The sequence below is a fragment of the Rhipicephalus sanguineus genome, chromosome 8 (genome assembly GCF_013339695.2).
Source record: "Rhipicephalus sanguineus isolate Rsan-2018 chromosome 8, BIME_Rsan_1.4, whole genome shotgun sequence".
Classification (NCBI taxonomy): Eukaryota; Metazoa; Arthropoda; class Arachnida; order Ixodida; family Ixodidae; genus Rhipicephalus; species Rhipicephalus sanguineus.
In genome coordinates this window covers 1,644,289-1,665,575 of record NC_051183.1, presented here as the reverse complement: position 1 = coordinate 1,665,575, position 21,287 = coordinate 1,644,289, and the positions used below count along the sequence as shown (strand labels likewise).

General features: G+C 45.0%; 1 protein-coding gene across 3 annotated transcripts; it reads right to left on the bottom strand.

Moving 5' to 3' along the window:
- Positions 1 to 14,581: 14,581 nt before the first annotated feature.
- On the bottom strand, positions 14,582 to 18,663 carry LOC119401214 (uncharacterized). 3 transcript variants are annotated; one of them, XR_005185389.2, is made up of 3 exons: positions 18,545 to 18,663; positions 17,111 to 17,321; positions 14,582 to 15,422 (listed from the first exon to the last, which is right to left on the bottom strand). XR_005185389.2 is itself a non-coding variant. In XM_037667897.2 (2 exons), exons 1-2 carry the CDS (start codon positions 17,300 to 17,302, stop codon positions 15,288 to 15,290), a joined length of 327 nt encoding a protein of 108 aa, XP_037523825.1. In that variant the 5' UTR covers positions 17,303 to 17,544; the 3' UTR covers positions 14,582 to 15,287. The 3 variants fall into 3 exon arrangements, 1 of the variants encoding a protein (XP_037523825.1); XR_005185390.2 differs by having other exon boundaries at positions 17,111 to 17,278; XM_037667897.2 differs by lacking the exon at positions 18,545 to 18,663 and having other exon boundaries at positions 17,111 to 17,544.
- Positions 18,664 to 21,287: the final 2,624 nt, after the last annotated feature.

The window sequence follows — 21,287 nt, the reverse complement described above, 5'->3', positions numbered from 1 at the left end:
CCCTCCCATGCCAATTTCGGTCGACACCAAGTTAAGGAGGCGATCATGAGATCGCCCAGACGTAGGCGGCTAGATAGATAGATAGATAGATAGATACGTAGATAGAAACGCTCAAAGTGCCAGAAGTTCGCTAAGAAATGCTTGGCATTTAGAAGAGCTACGGCCGCTTCAACACACAGCGTGGAGTGCCACAGGGGTCTGTGTTTGCGCCAATATTGTTCAACGTTGCACTACTACCGATGGCGTGGAAGCTATCAAGCATTCCCCACCTAAAATTTTTGATGTATGCTGATGACGTGACAGTGTGGCCGACTCACTCTTCTCTGGACCACCAAGTGCGGGCACTGCAGGCAGCACTAGATGCAACATTTGCCTGGTGCACTTCAGTGGGACTCACGCTCTCACAAGAAAAGACTACCTACATGAAAAGACTACCTACAAGTGGGTCCGCCGCAAGCTTGACCGAACCCCTGTACGACTGACGCTTTGATGGTCGTGTTCTCACGGAAACGTCTACAATCCGCGTCCTTTTGGCGGCTCGCCGGTCTCGAGGTCCATCGTGCTGCCGTTCCGTCGTGGTAAGGCCTAGGGCTGGGGGGCGTTATTCCTACGCTCCGAACTTACTGTCACGCGATGTCATCCCACTTCTGACACCATGTCGCGTGGTTAGTGCCGCAGGGGCACGGGCACGCAGAGACTGACGCGTATACACACTAGTGGCTCGGACGAAAGTGTAACCCAGCCTTTATTGGGGCACGAACATATATATGATGCACGCAGTAACAGGGGGCGCCACGCTCCAGTGGCGGCCTAATCAAAAGGCTGAATTGTAGCGACCCCTACACACGCGAGCTCTCATACCTCCGCGTGGTCATGACCTCCCGAGTGGACTCACTCGTCAAGAGGAGGTATCGCTCCGAAGAGTTCGCTTGAGTGCGGCTGTGACACCTTCAATCCGCGCTAAGTGGGGCTACACCGACACAACTTCAAGCTGCCCATTTTGTCCGGCGCCGGTGCGGGACGCAGACCTGAACCACCTCTTATGGACATGCCCTGGGCTACAAGCGGCTCGTCGACGCCATCTGCGGCGTGCAGGACTTCAGCACACCAGGCCACCGGACCTGCAGCGATGGAGATACGGTCCGTACCATAGGTCCCTCCTGAACTTCATGGAGGAAACACAGCTGCACCATTTTGTGTAACGTGTATTGATGCCGCAGGGCAAACTAACGCGAATAAAGAAAAGAGCTATCATATGGTGCACACACCCATAAAGCTTTATTCCGTCGGTTCATGTTTGTTGCGTTTTGAACGTAGATACAACGTAGTTATACTGATCATGGCTCTGTGCAGTAGACGATTACCTAATACATCCCTATTGTCTACTTCTATAGATATTTCGTTGAAAACATGGCGAAGTGCACACACTCGCTAAAGCTTCTATTGTAATTCACAAGTTGCAAGGATACTAACCGTCATCAAGATATGCTCGAAGTAGTTCTCCACAACACAGGGCTCCAAACGGCCATCCCTAAGAAAGGCGACCAGTTTCTCTTTTGTATCTGGTACTTCTGTCAGTATGGGCTTGTTGAGGAAGCTGATGTAGCCGCCCGTGAAGCAGTGGTCGATAATGAAGATCAGCAGGGAATGCGCCAGTAGCAGGATACGTACACGTGATTTCTTGCTGTGTGGTACAACTGCGTTATTAGAAGAAATAAATTCAAAGGCTGACGCCCGCAGCAAGAAATATTGAGGTACTGTGAACGTCCCTGCGATATGTAAAACACAGCTGGTCTCTGCTTCTATACCCGGAGGCTCAGCGCACAAGATTGTCAAAGAGCTCAACCAATACAGTAATGTACTTGCTAGCGCAAAACATTAGCTTCAATGAGGCGGTCTGCCTCCTAGAGGCTTACGTGTGCCGTAGTAGTAGGCGTCCGCTTAAACGCTATTGGCTGAGCCGGTAGGCCAAGTGATCTCGCTTTGACCAATCAGCTGCAAGTGCGCGCATTCAACTCTGGCGGCGGATTCACGACGTCACGTTCTCTCGCTGGTCAATGGTATAGACTCGCGCGCTTAACAAGCAACACGTGATCTAGATAGCAAATCGTATAGACTCGCGCGTATAGACTTCGCCTGGTTCGAGATGGGTAGACGTCGTGTAGTACACACCACCTAGAAGGAAACTGCTTTCTAGGAACGTGGGCGCTAACTCGTTCGTAAACAGAACAGCTTCGCTGTCCGACAATCTTCACGGAGTAGATGGGTCAATGATCTTCTAAGGTTTGTAAGCCGATGTTTAAACACTCCCGTGTAGTCAATACAGGCAGACATATACACATTTGATGGGGACATATGTCGTCATTGCGCATGTGTAGGCCTCGGTACCGCAGCTCCAGGCAACGCGAAGCCTGTCTATCTGCGCTAATTGTGGCACTCTACCCAGTAATGCACCAAATGGAGGCCTTTACCTAATAATGCATACATACTTGCGCATTGTTGTTAATATCACTCTCGGTTATTAGGCTCCTGGATAATTTTCATGACTGCTCTGGCTTCCTGGACACGGTACTCCACTGGCGTACATTTACTGAGAAGGTAAATGAACCATTAGTGGTTTCGTAATGTTTTGCTTCAATAGTATATCCAGTCAAACGCACAACACATTAATGTTGGACAAAGACTTCATTATTTTGAAAAAAAAATCATCGATCAATCTTTCAGAGAAAACGGTCATAAGAAAAATTACGCCATCTCCCGCTAAAGGGAACCATGTGTGCATGCGAAGCAGCGGGGAGATGGTTTGCTTGAGCGGGAGATGGTGTAATTTTTTTATGAGTTAGTTCGCCAGGTTTTTAAGCTGGGCCGAAGTCCCGCGTCGTAAGCTGCATCCCTCCATTCAAAGCGTCGCGGAACGCGAAGAGGAACGCTACGCGCGTCGAAGTCTTCCCTCTAGCCTGGCCGTTAATTCTCACAGGGCGAGCGGGGAACGCGGTCGACAGGCACGCGAGAGGGAGGGCGTAGGATAGGAGAGAGAGAGTGGGAGTAGAGCACTGCACGGGCTAGGGCCTACCAGGACACCCGGGCCCGGCCCGGCCCGCGGGCCGGTCCGGGCCGGGTAAAGTAGCTTTCACGCCGGGCCCGGGCCGGGCTCGGGCCTGAAGCCCCAGGCTTGGGGCCGGGCCCGGATTTGAGGTGTCGGGCTCGCGTCGGGCTGGCCTTGGACTTTGTTCGGTTCTTAAATGGACACTATAGTGAAGCACTGAATCGTTTTAGACTGATAAAGTGTACTCTAAGAACTCGAATGGTCATTCATTTCGCCATCATAAGTGTATTATCAGACGAAAAAATTAAAGGGGCGACACAAATTAAGCATGTCGTTTTCAACCCTTGTGCAGGTACTGTGAAATGCGCCGACATCGCCGCGCAAGTGGCAACGCCGAAAACGAAGCCGTTATAATATTATTTCACCGGAAATGTACCTTGATTTTGGACTACAGTGACACATATCGGCTATTTTTGTTATAGGAAGTGACGTTTTGTCATGTGACAGTGACGACAAAGGCCGTGCGTTTTGATTGGCTTGACGTGACAGTTATCATGTAATATTCATACGGTGGTAGCTAGGCCATATTACGGAGCCCTAAAAGGAACAAACCCCTTTTTGTGCTTTCTCAGAAGCAAATCATTCCTGTTTCTGACTGATGTATTTTCAAAACAACGAACACGACGCTAGGTGCACTGTGGAACTGTGGCAATGGTAACCAAACGATACTCTTCCGCGTTTTGCCTTTTGCGGCATCGAGCGACATCGGCCACACCGCATTTGAGAAACACACAACGCTCAGTTCGGCGCGATGCTGTCAAAGAAAAAAATGTGACATATGTGACAAATATGACATTTTGAGCGCAGCCGCATTTTCAGCGTAGCTTAAGAAACTAGGTTCTTTAGAATTACGTATATATGTATTTTCCATTAAAGGAACCAACCACCTAATACTTACCTAGTGATGTTGCGCCTGAGATATGCGTAATATTTACTTTTTGATCGACAACGTTCACAAGTACGAACAGCCGCACCAGTTCAAGATGAGTGGGCGGTAAGCAAGTGGTTCAACTTTGGCCGGATCGTTGAATCGGGTGACGGACAGACAGACAGACAGACAGACCAAAATTTCTGCGTTTAAGTTCCCCAAGAAAGACCATCTTCTTTAAAAATATTCTAAACGCTTACCGGCTGACGCCTTCCGCGTCATCGGGCGTTAGCGTTTCGTGCGGGCCCTCGGAGCGATCCTCGCGTTGCGCTGGGCTCAGCGACGCACTATCAATTTGCAATGGCGTGCACAACATGCAAGCCATCGCTGCGTCGCAAGAGCTCGCGCTCGAGGTCTGTTAGCTCTTCCAGACTCCTTGTGTGCACTACACGACAAACCATGGGAGCGTCTGCTACCTGACACACGTGGTTCGTCGTAACCGTGGTAACAACGCCGTCAAACAGAGCGGTAGTAAGGTACTGTGTGAAGGCCACCATGAGGTGACATTTCCGGTATGTCTTTATAAGACGCGCGCGGTGATCGGAACCGGCCTTTGACGCCAGCGCGAGAGTGAAATGCGAAAGGGAACGTTTCTCGTCGTCGTCTGCTTGAGTTTTGAACTTTGAGGACTAATAACTTCACTTTTCGTGCACCAATGTGCATAATTATTTTTGCGTTCGTCTCGGCATTCATTACTACAACCATTTGTGGTGCTAAATAAGGCAGTCACAAAAGTGTCGCAGGGCCCCTTTAAGGTCAAAATTCCATTTTTTTAAATTTCGCGTCGAAACTCCGAGTGTGACGTCGTGGATTTCAAACCGTATTTGTCGTATTTGGGGGACATTGGCTCTACAAAATTTCCTGAACTCGGTATGTCAAGTATATGGCCCACTCAAAGGTCAATGTACTTCATTTTTGCTGATTAGGAACTAAGTAGGCCTCATTAGACGCCGTCAGAATCCAAGATGTCACGGCGTCTGCTGCGCGAATTTCAAGGGGGCATCGCCACCTGCATTTATTTTTTTGCGAGCTTTCTCACTTACCAGGAGTCATGTACCGGCGAGCATGGTGATTTAAGTAGTGCAAAATAGTAATTTGCTGAGAACAGAAAAATTTGTTTTCATTCTAGTGCCCCTTCAAATTTGTTCCGCATAAGTTCTGCATATATATATATATATATATATATATATATATATATATATATATATATATATATATATATATATATATATCCTATAAAGTACATATATACATTTACCCTATAAAGTGGACGGGGAGATGGCCGCCGCGGTAGCTCAGTTGGTAGAGCATCGGACGCGTTATTCGAAGGTCGCAGGTTCGGTCCCTGCCCGCGGCAAGCTATCTTTTCGTCCACTTTTCTTTCTTCACAATTACCTTACATTTATTACTATAAAACATCCCCTGTACGTTCCTTGGCATTATTGTCTGTTAGTTCTCATTAATATTGTGTATAACAAAGAAAACGAGTCCTTGAAGTTAACACTTCTTTCCTTCATTCATAGCGAGAGTCTCGTTCTGGCAGACTTGATGCTTTCAGGTAGTATGCGAGGGATAATTGGTCAGCTGCCAGCTCGTAATAAGTTCGCGTGCTACGTGACGCCAACAAGGCAGAAAAAGAGTGTTCCACACTCGCCGTCATGGCTACTGGCGGCGCTGACTGACGCTCCCACGTTTAAATGCACACATATACCCTCTAAAGTGGACGGGGGGATGGCCGCCGCGGTAGCTCAGTTGGTAGAGCATCGGACGCGTTATTCGAAGGTCGCAGGTTTGGTCCCTGCCCGCGGCAAGCTATCTTTTCGTCCACTTTTCTTTCTTCACAATTACCTTACATTATTACTAAAAAACATCCCCTGTACTTTCCTTGGCATTATTGTCTGTTAGTTCTCATTAATATATATATATATATATATATATATATATATATATATATATATATATATATATATATATATATATATATGTTTATTTATTTATTTACAAATACTGCTGTCTCAGTTATTGAGACATAGCAGGAGTGGATACAGATGTTCAACACAATGAAGAAAAAAAAAATACAATTTAACAAAATACATGATTTCGCAACTCTTTTTCAAATTGCTGAGCATCGAGTCTGCGCAGAGACCCATCAAGCTCATTCCATAGATCCACGGTCCGCGGAAAAAAGGAAAACTTAAAACAATCAAGACTAGCTCTAAACGGCATAATATTTAGGGAATTGAATCGTCGCGTAGGGCGTGCAGAAGCTGCAACAAAAGAAATGGGTGCTAGTACACTTAAGCCGGTGTGAACTATCTTATGCAGGAGGATGATTCGATCGCAAGTGCGCCGATGTTCGAGAGGCTGCAGCGATAAAACATGCGCATGCGCACTAGGCGAGAACCGCCGGTCATAGCGACGCAAAATAAACCTTATTGCTTTTTTTTGAACAGATTCTAGCATAGCTATGTCATGTTTGTGGTGAGGTGACCAAACAACCGACGCATATTCGAGTATAGGCCTGAGCAAGGTCTTGTACGCTGTCAATTTGCATTCTTTTGTCGAGTTGCTTAACGAACGTCGGAGATACCAAAGTTTTCGAAGAGCCTTGTTGCAGATTGTCTCGACATGCGTGTGCCATTTTAAATTTGTTGTCAAAGTTACACCAAGGTATTTAAACTCCGCAACCACACTCAATATATATATATATATATATATATATATATATATATATATATATATATATATATATATATATATATATATATATATATATATATATATATATATATATATATATATATATATATAAGTATAAAAGTATATGCGCCTTCATAAAAACAACTGTTTATTTTGTCTACGTTTCCACGGGAGCCCCGTCTTCTTCAGGACATAACAATATTTACACCGTGTGTGTGTCTTCTTATAGCATGTTGAGAGTGGAGGGGAAAGGACAGAAAGGAAGGGAAATAGAAACGTAACAAGTAACGGAGAAAAAAAAAGGGGGGGGGGGGCACGACAACAACAACAACAATACCAGCAATACAAGAAAAGAAAAAAGAAAAGAAAAGTCAGGAAGGTCAGTAAGAAGGGTTTTGCTTGACGCGGACATGTTCGTTTAGGTAGCGACAACAATAGAGCCTCTGCGCGCCCACCTTCCCCCAAACGGGCAATGTAATGACCCCGCGCATCTAGTGTGGCGCCTTCCGGTGTGGGGCCACGGGTGGCGTTTTTGACGTCCTTCTTCGTCGTTTACGGCGTTAAAGTAATTGGTGGGGTGGAGAGTGAGGGCTTTCAGCGTATGCTTTTCCGTGTCGGCCTGGGTGTAAGACCCGAAATGGCCGGTATTGTTGTCGCGTCGCCAATATTTATTAAGCGCATCGGCTCTTTTACAGCGAAAGCTGTTATGAGATCATTTCACCGGCCGTTTTTGGCGCCGTAGTTGTCCGCCGCCGCCGCCGCCGGTGTCCGTAACCAGTATCGATCGAAATAAGGAAAAAAAACGAAATATGAAAAAAATTCCAGGGTGGAACGAGGTTCGAACCTGGACCCTCTGCGTGGGAGCCCAGTATTCAACCTCTGAGCCATGCTGGTGCTTGATACTGCTTTGCAAAAAGGTCCTATACAGGCTTCATGTCGGGAAGGAACCACATTAGCATATGCAATATAGCGTGGTAGAAGAGTAAAATAAGCACCAAGCGTCGCACAACGCGAATTCTGTAATGAGGCGTCACACAATGCGAATTGCGCAACGAGTAGGTTGTGAAATGCTTCCAACCCATTACAAAGATCTCTGCCATAATTCTTCGTCGTCATCAGGCACAGCATCAACAAAGTGCGCATAATGCCTTACATGCGTTTAGCAGGTACCACGGATCTCTGTAAAATGACGAAAAATGGCACAGTGCCCGCTGCCCTACTTCTCAAAAATTAGAATGATTTAGAGCGTAGTGAGTTCCTCGCAAGTGCACTTGTACTGGTTGCCAAGTAAGCCTATAAGCGCAGATCCATTCCCTCGGGGTCTCAGTAAAATTACAATGTTTATAGCGTAGTGGGTTCCTCGCAAGTGCACTTGGATTGGTTGCCAAGGAAGCCCATGAACGCATGATCCATTTCCTCGGGGTCTCAGTAAAGTTATTCGCCCTCCCCCCCCCCCCCCCCCCCCCCGTCTCTCTCCCACGTCAACGTATGTTATACAGCATGACGGGAGAGGGAAATAGCGAGCGGGCGTCACCCAATGCAAATAACATAACTGGTGGGCCGTTTAAAGCTTCCAACCCATTACAGAGGGCTGAGCCATAATTCTTCATCGTCATCAGTCGTCGCGTCAACAAAGTGCACATAATGCCTTACAAACGTGTAGCTGGTGCGTCACTTCTCCGCAGAATGACGAATAATGGCTTAGTAGGTGCTTCCCAACTTCACAAAAAGTGTGATTTATGGCGTACCTTTCTAGTCTACTTGTATTGTAGCAGCCCTAAGAGAGCTTACAACGGGCTCTAGAAACGCCGCTCTTCCAGCTTTCGCTGTGACTGTGCTGCGGTTTCAGCGCAGGCCTGGCGTTTTTTTTTTTTTTGGAAGAAGAAAAGATGTAGAAAAAGGTAAGGTTTGTAAAGGAAAAAGACGGACTAAAAGCTTGTCCGTGTAATGACAGTTTAAGTGCAGTGCTGTACGACGTACACTACACTGTACGACGTCCGGGAACACTTATCTGCGCATGTCGGCTGTAGATGAACTGGCAGATGAATCCTGGTTAATGAGATGCATAAGCTCAAGTCTGCACCGAGGAGCGCTATCATTCAAAACATTATTATGCTCGCACTGGGCGGCAATGGGCCGGGGACTGATTAGAGAATGGCGTTTGCGCTTTTTAATGATCGTAATGCGGAGAGGGTTCCCGGGTGTTCATTTATTCCACTTTTTATCGTGTTGAAATTGTATATAAAGTATGATTCACGTTGGTCCCTTTCTCTGTTTGTTCGAAAATTCTTTTCCAAGAGCGTAACCTTGATACCCTCGAAACTGTGATCTTTCAATGCGACATGTTTAAAAAGTGGAAGGCCAGGCAGGGAACGTACATGTGACCGATGGTTGTTGAACCTAATTCTAAAAGGCGTCTCTGTCTGGCCTACGTATTGAATGTTACATACCCCACATTCCAAAAGGTATATGACGTTGTTTGAGTCGCAGTCGAGTGCACCACTTATTTTGTGCTTAAAATTTGAGTGTGTGCTTTCCGCCACGGTTGTTGTCTGCATGTGTTTGCATACTTTGCATCTTCCTTTTCCGCAAGAGCGACACCCGATTTGGGGCTTTGTACCTGCATCCACTGGCAGCAGTCGTCCACAGGCCACCACGTCGCGGGAGTCACGGCCGAATGAAGCTGCACCAAAAACCAGGTACGACCTCCGGGTACCTAGCGGCTCAGCTCGCCGCGTCTGTGCAAAGTGACATGCTGGCTGTGCGAACGAGCAAATACCATCCCCATCAGGTGAAATAAGCCATAAAACAGGTCCAAATTTTCTTAAACTTAGAAAGCTCGTCGACAAACGGATTCGGCACCAACTTCATGTGCGTACCCTCAAGGCATATGTACTCGCAGGTACGGCACCGAAGGGGCTGCGCTTATCAGCATCACCTTCGATGCATAATTTTTCTAAAGCAGAAATGGGAGAGTGGAACAAAATTCTTGATCACGTCACACTGGAGCTAACTAAGGCCACCATTATACACTGTGAAAAGACTCTAATGACACTTATGGACGAGGAGCGGCATGCAAGAACTAACCTTCCTCTTTCGGAATTGGAGGCCAAAGAACTCGACTTATTCGAGCAGAAGAAAATGGGAGAAATAGAAAAGCTTAAAACAAAGAAATTTGCGCGAGATAACGTTCCAGAACAAGTAATACCCGCTGTAACCTACAACGAAAATACCATACCGGCACACCCTAAAGAAGCAAACGTCATCAACCTTTCAGAAAAATAACTTAGCAAAGAAGAATTGACTGTACTATCACGTGGACTTACGTTCTGCCCTAGCAATGGAAAGTACGGTGAATTTACCCTTCTAAAAGATTTTGACGACTTCGCACGAAATTTACGATTGGAAGAATATTTCTTTGATAAACCCCCAAAAGATAATCCACTTTTCCGCGGTAACATTGGCCGACAATGGACCCCAGACGCCAACAGGGATCGACATTTGGATCTCTATATAGATGCGGTTCAGAAAGATGTCATACATGCGTACAAGGCGTACAAACCAACTATGAATAATATTTGAAAGAAAGAAAGTGAAGCGCTTCTCGCGTTGAGCAACCGCGAAGATCTCGTCATTAAACCAGCAGACAAAGGTGGCGCGATTGTTATTCTTAATACATCGGATTACATTGAGGAAGGCAAGCGCCAACTAAATGACAAAAAGTTCTATAAACATCTCGATTCGGACCCTACAACCGAACATAAAGAAATAATTCTGACAGCCCTTCAGGAGCTTAGACGTGAGGACGAGATCAATCCACAGCTTCAAAAAGCACTTGTTACGGCACATGCGGCACCAGGTCGTTTTTATATGCTCCCCAAAATTAATAAAAGGGAAACCCTGGTCGACCAATTATATCAGTAACGGGAACATTAACTGAACCCATATCTAGCTATATTGACTCTTTATTCAAAAACATACCACCCACACATGAGTCTTTCTTGCGCGACACAAACCATTTTATTCGAGAAATATCGGACGTAAAATTTACAGACGGCGCATTCCTGGTAACCCAGGCCGACAGGGCAAAGCATTCGCTGAAAGCCCTCACTCTCCACCCCACCAATTACTTTAACACACACGCACACAAACAGTTGGCCAATGCCGAGCAAATATTCATTGTACCCAGTATGACCACTGAACTGTTTCTACCGTGAGTCCCTTTTTACACGAAATTACCCTAGGTTAAAGTAGTATTGTTAGCGAAACATTCTCCATGAAAGCGTAGATATTTGCTACTGAATACCTTGCTGTAGATTCTACGTTCTGGCAACGCCACCAATATTATTGGCTCGGGCCTCTGTCGGGCCTCATCTGCCATCGGGCCGGGCCGGGTAGGCGAAATTCTTTCTCGGATTCAGGCTGGGCCCGGGTCGCGCATTGAATCACCGGGCCGGGCTCGGGCGGGTAAACTTGAACGAATTCTTCCCTGGCCGGGAAGAAATCACGGCCCGTGCAGTGCTCTAAGTGGGAGTGGACGCGCATGCGCAGGATATAATGAGGCGCGCGAGATGGGGGGAAGCGTAGGAGGGCGTTCATCGCGGCGTTGCACAGGAGAGAATAAGGCGCTTGAGGGGGGGGGCGTAGGAGAGGAGAGAGTGTAGGCGCATGCGCAGTGGAGCTGGGACGCCACCACCACCACCACCGGACACAGCCCCGAGCAAAGGCTGCTTCGCACCTAAAAGTGTAGTGTCTCCATAGCTGCAGCTGTAGCTGTGTTTAACAATATGAACCACGTCAATTGCTACTGGGCGGCATGACAGCCTTCGGCGTAGATGCATCCGTGTTGACATCAACAGCCACATCGGCGTCGAACACTCATGGTTTGCCTCCGTATAGTGTTTTTGACTCTCCAGGAAGTACCAACGCGTTCAGATTCGCGATTGCGATAAGAAGAGTCCGTAGTATGACCGTAGAACACGTGAAAGTGTCGCGCTTCCCGATGGAGCGTCTCTTTGGTCCGACGCAAGCATGAAAACGCCGCGCCGAAACACTCCCGCAGTGATTCGGCGTAGTACTTCGGTGCATCGATCGTAATAGATGGCGACGCTATTTTAACCCGAAAGTGTTTTATGCCGGGGTCTACCACGGCTCCACTGACGTATTTCCGTCCCGAATATGACGTTGTAAAATATACACTAACAGATGGCAAAGAAAAAAACTACATGAAAAAGTTCTGTCGCCGGGAGTCGAACCTACGATCCCTCGCCCCGCAGAGCGCGGCGCGAAGTGACTCGGCTACAGACGGCACGTTCTTCAATATACTAACGGCGAGCTATTTATATACACCATTTGCCATTGACGGTACTCAGAGCTCGGTTGCACTTAAGCGTGTTTTCGTTATCACGAGCGAGATGGCGCGAAGGGCTCGAAGGGCTTAGGGTGCCTTGATGCCCGCGCGCTCCGCTGAGGGTGAGGACAGGCGCGTCGTCTGCTACGACGGCCGCCATTGCGAATCCCGCCGCCGCTCGGCAGCATGCGAAACGCGCTACACAAAGCGCTTGCGGTGCGCGGATACGTCCCGAAATAAGTGCACGCTAGTGAGCTTTCTCTTTTTCTTTTCTTTTTTGAGGCTTGGGCAGCTTTTATTGCTGTTTTTGCCTAAATGTTTATTAAGGAAGCATGTAATTCATGTAAGCTGACGGCCTGTGCATGTGTTATGCGCTAGAGGTAGACGTAGACTCCGTTATGTTGAAAACCAATCCTCTTCCTTACGCCGGAAACGACAAAGTCTAAAGCCTTACTTAATTTTCCTCGTAAGCTCTGCATTCCAAATACACAAACAATCGTTTAAAGTATTTGTATAGATGTCAGCAGCAGCAGCAGTATATGTATCGGAACACACACAATTTAGTGTTGCGAAGCTACACTCTTAATCTGGTTACACATAGGTTCCACTTAGTAAGGGCAACTTTTTTTGCAAAAAAGTTCCCCTTATATAGGAGTAACATATGAACTGGATAAAATTTTATTTATGTAGAACATTGTTGCTCTTAACTTTAGAATGATGTAAGAGATACCATGTTCCCCACATTAATACCTGGAACAATGTTCCTCTTATGTGCAGAATGAGATATGTAAAACCATGTTCCACATATATATTTACGGAACGCTGTTGTGTATAAATACATTACTATATTACAGGAACAATACTCCATATAATATTATCAGGAACACTGTTTCTGCTAGCCAGGCCGCCAGCGGTGTTAAATTGCAGGAAGCAACTCTAAAAAATTCTGATATAAGTCTTGCAGGAAATGGTGCTTAAAACTAAGTCATGCTGTTTCAAAATGAAAACACACTTATTCAGTAGTAGGAAACCACTGTAAAGATTAACAGATGCTGTACTTGATACTTTATTATATGAAAGCCATTTTACACAATTGTATCAAAACCACAGTAATGCAAGAACAAGAGCATCAAAGCAAATTACTGAACAAGCAACAGACATACTTCACAGCTAAAAACGACTAAGGAATAAGACTGAAGGCTACATGCCAGTAATACAATGTGTAGTCAATGAAAAAACTGCTGAGTGATACCATTATACCAGATCATTCATTTGACCTTCATATCTTAAAAAAAAGTTGTCCCTGTGCATTAAAAGCAGACATACAACATTCAAATAGCAAATACAGTACACACTTATGGAAGTTGTCTATAATATTTACACAGGCAGTAGAAACCACGGTCGCATTTGTAAGTGTACAGAGGGCAAGCCAGCAAAAATATTTCTTCTGTTACTACGCTTTACTGGCTCGTTTCCTTTAAAATAAAACAGTTTAAACATTCATCATAACACCGAATTAACAACCATTATGTTGCAAAGAAAAAAAAACCTACGGCCTCGATACTCAAAATTGGAGAAAGTACAAGCTGTGTTATCTGGACAGCCATTATCAGACAATGGTAGAATTTATCCAGCAGGTTGAAAGGAACAACGCTATTCAGAATAAGTGTGAGGTGTAGAACGAAAACTCCCAATGCACTTGCTGAAGACACCAACGACAGCGAAGCATCGAACAAACGTGAGCGCTCTCCTGAATTTATAGATGAATGAAAATTGAACTTCCTGAATGCTTCATTCAGTTGTTTTCTACTAAATACCCGACGGATGTGTACTTGGTGACGGAGAAACAAGAAAAGTTCTTTAGGTAGCACACCTTCTTAAAATATATGCATAGGGTCAAAGAGTGCATCCTCAGTCAATGAGAACCCTGTTACGAGGTGAAGCACTGAGGGTTCCTTGATGCCTGAAGCTGCCGATATTTTCTTCTGCTCAGCCAAGTTCTTTGCTTTCTTCAACAATTTAACTTTATCTTGAATTTCACTGTCACTTCTCAAACGGCAGTCAGAGTGTAAACAAATCTTAGGGAAATCACTCGTGAGTGCATTGCAGCGGCGGCACGCATAACGAACAGTTGGCGAAAATGATTCCATGAAGCCAGCAGTATTATGTGCTGCTAAACTATCACAGAGAAATGCAAGGAGACAGCCATAGGTCTTGATTTCTCTTTCCCGAACTTTGAATGAGATTCCTTTGTTTGACAGTTCATTCACTGAGTGAATGAAATCTAAATTAATATCAGTTCAGCTGAGACCTGCTTGGGGGAGGAAAGTTGGCAAATATTACATAAAACAGTGTGCGCTTTCCACACATGCCTCGCTTCATGTCCAAAGGGTTGGCAATTTCTACATCCTCGCAGTATAGAAGCACGCCAAGGCCACTGTCCTGATTATTCAGCATAGCATGGCGCCTGAACCTCAACCACCACACAGGTGCCTGAGGAAACCATCTTCAGAGATAACAAACTTTTCCTGAAGATGGCTACTTGTTTCTGGATGTTGGTACAAGGTTTTTAAGAGTGCCTTTAGTGATACATAATAACCATGGGAACCATTGGGAAGTGCTTTTTTGGAAGGTCTAACATATATGTTATTACGTTCATACTGACGTTTTCCCGCCTTGTCAGTTAACAAACCTGATGCGTCTAGCTGAAGACCCTTGGCGCGGAACAATTCTGAAATGTTTTTGACAACAGCACTGATAGCTTTTTTGCACGTATGTGCTCACCCTCCAAAAGCCTGAACAGATCGGAGAGCCTTGCCTCATCATTGAGCACACACGGCTCAAATTATGAGACCTCAGTTTCAATGCTCATGTCCTGGTGGACCATTTCACTGTCGCTACTCAGCAAATGCTGCTCTTCACTGGCCACGATCAAGATGTGAAATTCATCAAAATGCTGTTTATAACGGGTAACAGCTGCAAAAGTGACCTTACAAAGGGCACAGGTGTACTTTTTAACAGAACGATGAGCAAGTTTCATGTGAGATGGAAAACGACTAAAATAATAAGATGAGAAGTCGCAGTGTACACACTTATGATGTAGCTGGGTCGAGGTGCTTGAACGAAAACTTTCTTCGGCCCCTTGCGTCAGTACAGGGGCGGAAGCACTTCCTGGGTGCCGAACTTCATTGTCTGGTGCACTGTCAAAGAATAATTTTCGACAGATTGCGCAGGCCCTCTTTCTGGGTAAGTGGTGGTGTCTGTTGACCACTGGCCACATATTTGCCTAGCCAAAGACTGTTGTGGTGCACTGCAAGATTCAGCTTCCTCCAGATATCCTGTAGAAGCACGAAAATGCAAATCAGTGAGGTCAGGACATTCTTTTTTCAATGTAAAGTGTGTGCCCTAAATCAGCTAAAAAATTTAGGCTCCAAATGACGGTTTTTATCAAGCCATGAAAACACTCTGCTTAATATTTGCTATGGGCAATCAATGTTTCTCAGGTGCATGCCGTACACATATGGTGCACAGTGAATACAGATGAAATACCTCCTCCATATGTTCTATAATTGCATATGTATTAACACTCACGCGAACTGTAATTTCCATGGATGTATTTCAAGGTAAATTTCCTCATTCGTCGAGATTCAGAAAACCGTTCAAGCGATTTGTTTTAATTACCAAATAATTGACAACTAAATAATGCAGCAAAGAGCAAACATCTGTTTTTCCAATCTGATGGTGGTTTAAAAAGATTGCAGTGTATTGGTGCATGCATTTCTGACGGGTGCCCTATTACGCCTGGTGCCTCATTCACCCTTTGCAGGTAATAAAAAAGCTGAAGTGCACTTTAAGAATAAATATAAGTAACAGCATTTTTAACATACCCTGACAGGACTGGAACTTGACAAAAAATATCGTTGGAAGATTTTTTTTTCGGCAGTGCGATAGTAGTAGCCTGGACATTTATCACGACATGCTACACTCCTGACAAAGCTTTCGCACTTGCTTTTGAATGCAAACAGCAGCTAAACTTGGTGTCAAAATAATTTCACCCGTTTTAACAGCCAGTTTTGTGCAGAATTGCCCTGTGATGAATTCATCTTTAAAGGGCAGTCTCATACTCCAATCTTCATCAATGTCAACAGAAAAAATAATCTAAGTATTCAAGCTGTTCTCTGAGAGGTTTGTTTGTTCCACAAAGCTTTGACCAAGTCTATCAGTTATCAAAGCAAAAGTGTCATGAAACTAGGTACAAAGGTATACTTCGAAGTAAGTAAACAGCACATATGATAAGGGAGAGCAAAATAGGACAAGTGCGGACTCGTAATTTAGAATCATTTCAGAAAAATGGTGGATTAATGTAATTTCTTTCACTGTCCCTTGTCTGCACTGTTTACTTTCAAAAGATGCACCAACTTCCCTAACAAGCTATTTAACTACGTAGCCCACCACAGTTTGCAAAGCTATTACGGTAAGAAACCCCTTGGTAGTACAAAGTAAATTATGGAAATATTTAAGACTGGAATAACTTGAACCGTTGAAACTTTACTTACTTCACTTACCACGGCACATCAACATTTTTATTTTCCCTGCATTGTACAGTACTGGATAGAGACAATATGACGAACTTGAATATCCCACTTAGAACACAGCACGTACTCGCACTGCTGTTACACCGAGAGCAAAAGCTCCATCTAGAAGAATGTAAACGCACCTTACATTTGAAAGGGCACGAAAGAATTTCTTCTGGCTTGCCAGTAACCAAACATGAAAGAAAAAAAGAGCAGCAGCCCAGTCAAAACCTGTCCCTTTTTCAGGTTCTCAGAATGCTGCTAACATAAGCTTCAGCTATCACCAATGCAATGTTGCTGAAGGGGCTGAACGTAAGAGTGTGTGCATGGAGTGAAGATACAAAACCTCCATATGTCAGCACTATTACTTCTTAACGGGCATGACAGTGTGCTGCCAACCTAAAACAGGGCAGTTCAAATTTGGGGGGTTTGTACAAATGAATAGTACTTACCGTCTTGGGCACCCTCATAGAGGCTGACGAGAGGTCCATATGAGGCAGGCGAGTGTCCACAGAGAATGCACCAGCCAATAGGTACCTTGTCATGGCCAGATCAACAAGGCACTGAAAACCACTGCATTCGCACTCCTTGCAGTGCCCTCTCAGATCGCCGGTGATGTCCTGTGGCACCGTTGAACACGCCATTATTCATGTATGTCTCCACCTGTCAAATTATTCAAGCTCTTGTAAACCACACTCGTAAACAAGACGCAGACGCCCCAGCAAGAAACATAAATATTAAACACTTTCTTAGCGAGTGCGAAATGTTACTAAACTCGGCAGAAGTTTTGGTCTTCTAAGACTTAAGCATGACAAGGCTAAAGTGGCAATTAAGCAACTCGCTGATGACAGTTTCCACAATGGCCATCACTTCCATATTAAAATGGCTGTGCATGGTGTAATTATTTGTCACTCCATAGCAGCCCCCTGTCTACAAACCACACATATTCTGGACCCTTTGGACCCTTCCTGCACAATCCCCAGGATCGGCCCATCGAGCTTTTTGTGGCCGGTTATGGAGTTCCACCTAGCTTAAACAGCTGCGTTGTTAAAAGTGACGTGTACAGGGGGAACGTCAATCCGGCTCTTTCATTTTCCTGTGCTGACCTCTGCCTGTTTTGGTAGGGGTTTAGTAGGGTCCGGGACAACCGGTATTGCCGGAAGCAAGGCCTCCGAGATGATGAGTCTAAGTACACGGGCCTCAAGCATTTTCGCCTCCATCGAAAATGCAGGCGCCGCGGCCAATGGGAGAAAACTAACGGTAACAGAGTAGGCGGAACAAGTCGTTGATCCCCATAATGTTGCCATGTTCCACTTAAATGAAGGAAAAATAAAGAAAAAGTGAAGAGACTGCGATTACTGACACTCATATTATTCGCCGAAAAGTCGGATCCACATAAACATTAGGTTTGTTCCAGTAAAAATATGTGGCCGACAAGTACACGTTCTTGCACAAAGACGACCATTAAAAAGTGCGTTTCAAGGTTCACCGCCACATTGCGTGAGCAAGAAATAATCCGGTAAAACTGACAACACGAGCGCCGCAGGCGCGACTAAGTTTGTGCTACGTGCACCAATTTGCGCTCGGAAAGGCGAGCGCAAGTACGTCGGGAGCCATCTTGTGACGCCAAGCTCAGCGCTACAGCCCTGTGCTTGAGCGAGCAAACGCAGAGCATGTGTGCAGACTGCCGTCATTCCAGATCACAGCTGAATAGAAGCTGCGGCGGTAAGACAACGTTTCGTCGAAACTTCACTTGCTGCGCAAACAAACACACAGAAATACAGTTAGCAGATTTTGTGCGTGTGACAATGGCGCGAAAACGTGAGCGCCGTTTGCTGGCATCAAAACTGACGTATGCTACGATAGTAACAAGTAAAAGCACTTACCTCTCCATAAAGTCCGTGACGGATGCTAAAGCCAGGCCTCCAGTGCAAACGGAATTTCTCGAGGCGAGGAAAACAAGCCAGAGTTTACACACTTAACAGCCGAGTTGCGTTGAAGCACGCAGCCGAACAAGAGCTTCGCAGTTGGCGGGTTGGCGCGTTGGCGTCCGATTTCGTCGCTTCCAGAGTTGTGGCGCTACGTTCGATAGCGATGAATTCAACTTCAGCGGATGGATCCGGTTTTAACAGTATTAATTTCTTCCATTGCTTATGCCATACTCCGGATATACTGTAGTTATTCTAAACTCTGCCACGTCGTATATTTATAATAATTGTCGGTCAGTTTGGTTTTGTGCAGGCGGTGTGTAAATGGTCTTTTTATAGCGTGCTATTCACTGCAGAAAACAAACATCGCGCTGCATGTTCTAGTGACAAATGCTATATCCGCCTCAGCAATCCGTAATCATTGTGAACATTGTGACTTGGAATATTGAAATTCTACGCCATTTATAGCTCATCGGCATGCGATTAGATCATTCTTTACCAGGAGGTGTAAGTATAAACAAACTATGTCGCCGCGTCATCGCTTTCGTTCTCGAGAACCATGAAGACTGATTACCCCGCGCTGGTGATCAGATAAGGATTATTGCAAATCTCTCATTCATGTGATATATGGCGAACGCACAACCCTGTTTTCTCTTGCCTGCTGGCATCCCACACTTCGCTTACGCTATACAATCTTTGTTCAATAAACATGCACGAGACGGAAGGCGATTTCGCATGCGTTTGTTTTCATCCACGCTTTGTGGCATACGACGTAAAACTAGAGTGTCTCCGGCTGCTAAAAAAGAGCCATCGAACTTGGTCCTTATGTGACTTTGGCACCACATATGGTCTCTTCATACTTCAAAATTAACAATGACCGAATTGTCATTGTCTGATTATTGCGGAATAAATTTGTCAGTTCTTTCATTGGCAGTTATTCCAATCGCATCCTCCTCGCATATCGCAGGTACGTATCATGCCACTAACATTATAATTGATATGATTGCGAAGTAATTAGAATGTTCAGAGAAGATATTGTTCTCTGATGCACTAATGTTTGCGTGATCGACAGTAACCCTCTCGGCTTCGTGCAAAAGCATGCCGCTCAATACGATGCGAAAATTGATAAATAAACAATAGCAAAAACTGGTGCTTTGAAAAAGAAGTTGTGGTGCAAATCATGCCTATTTCTAGACGAAATGTTGATGTAATGTTCTGTACTGCCTTCCTTCGGCCTGCAGAAGTATACAATGGACAAAATGGGCGCTTTATAAATGTGCACCTGCGATAGCACTACAATGCGTAGGAGTCTGCTCCGGAGTTGCAGTCTGCTCATTCTTGAAAATGTGGCTGCGCTGCCGAATTTCAGCGTACTTCAGTTTCGTATCGTCCTGATGACATAGAAGTGGGGATATAGACGCTTAGTTCACCGTCTATATCTCTATTAGATTGTTATTTTTTTTTTCTACACGACACTTCATCTTAGTTAACTTTTTTTCTCTCCACTATCTTCCTCATCCATTCATATTTTCTCTCGCATTTATACTTTAATTGTGTGAGTAAATTTCAGTTTTTGTCTTCACCTCTTTTGTCTCGCTCTTCTCTGTTGGGTGTGTTTGCGTTTGCGAAAGAAACCATGAGCCCAATACTCTTTCCCCCTTTCCAAGCAGACCTAATTGCCCCACTAAGTAAATTAACTCTCGTTGACTTTTTGCGCTTGCGAAACCTCACGTCGGTGTTTCAATGAAGCCAAAAAAGTTAGCAAGACTATATTCTCGTCAAGTTCGAAGTGCTTAAGCTTCCTTTTTATTCGTTGTGACTGCCCGCTGCGATTGCCTGAATTCGAGGAGAACATATGTCGTCACTTAGCTTCTTCGCCGCATGCTTCACTGCATTGCATGCTTTTAGGTGTAACAGAAGAAAAAAAGAAGTATCCGCTCACAAGGCTTAAGTGGAACGGGAAAAAAGTTACGGTAACAGAGTAAGTGGAACAAGTCGTTGATCCACATAACGTTGCTATGTTCCACTTAAATGAAGAAAAAATAGAGAAAAATATGAAAAGACTGCGATTACTGATACCCATATTATTCGTGAAAAAGCCGGATCCACATAAAAATGACGTTTGTTCCAGTAAAATATGTGGAACGTTAGTTTTACCTGGAACCTATGTGTAACCGGATTAAGAGTGTACCTAAGCGCGATTTAGGTGGCTCATTTTGCTAAGTTTGCAAACAATTTACTCGTTTATTATAAATGGCAGCATACATATTGTACACAGAATAAAGGGCCGAGGGGAAGTATGGTGCGATTATCCTGCTAAAATGAAACGAAAGCTTCTTTATCATTATTGTTTCTTGCTCACAATCTGTAGCCGCTACTGTATCGGCACTCGAGTTGCACCTTGAGTCCTTATCAAAACGATGAATACGTTGTTGAGTAGTATGCCGTAAAACTTTGCATGCGCGCAGTATCAGTGCGTTTTCCTTCTTCTTTTTGTATCTGCAGTTTCTTTTTCTGTATCTACAGGTTTTCTCGCATGCCCAATTGCATGCACATAATATTGAGTGTTTCCAATACTGTTTTACACTTTGTGCGGCAGATGCACGGCGTCGGTTATTTGTCTCTTTTATTAATAATAATATCTGGAGTTTTACTTGCCAGAACCATGATATGATTATGAGGCACACCTTAGTGGAGGGCT

What these genes read in the sequence shown, in the direction of transcription:
- LOC119401214 (XM_037667897.2), bottom strand. Translation starts at nt 17,302, where the DNA reads ATGGCGTGTTCAACGGTGCCACAGGACATCACCGGCGATCTGAGAGGG. An exon ending in CTATGAGGGTGCCCAAGACG is followed by an intron (nt 15,423 to 17,110) that starts GTAAGTACTATT and finishes GTGCTTCTACAG; the next exon opens with GATATCTGGAGGAAGCTGAA.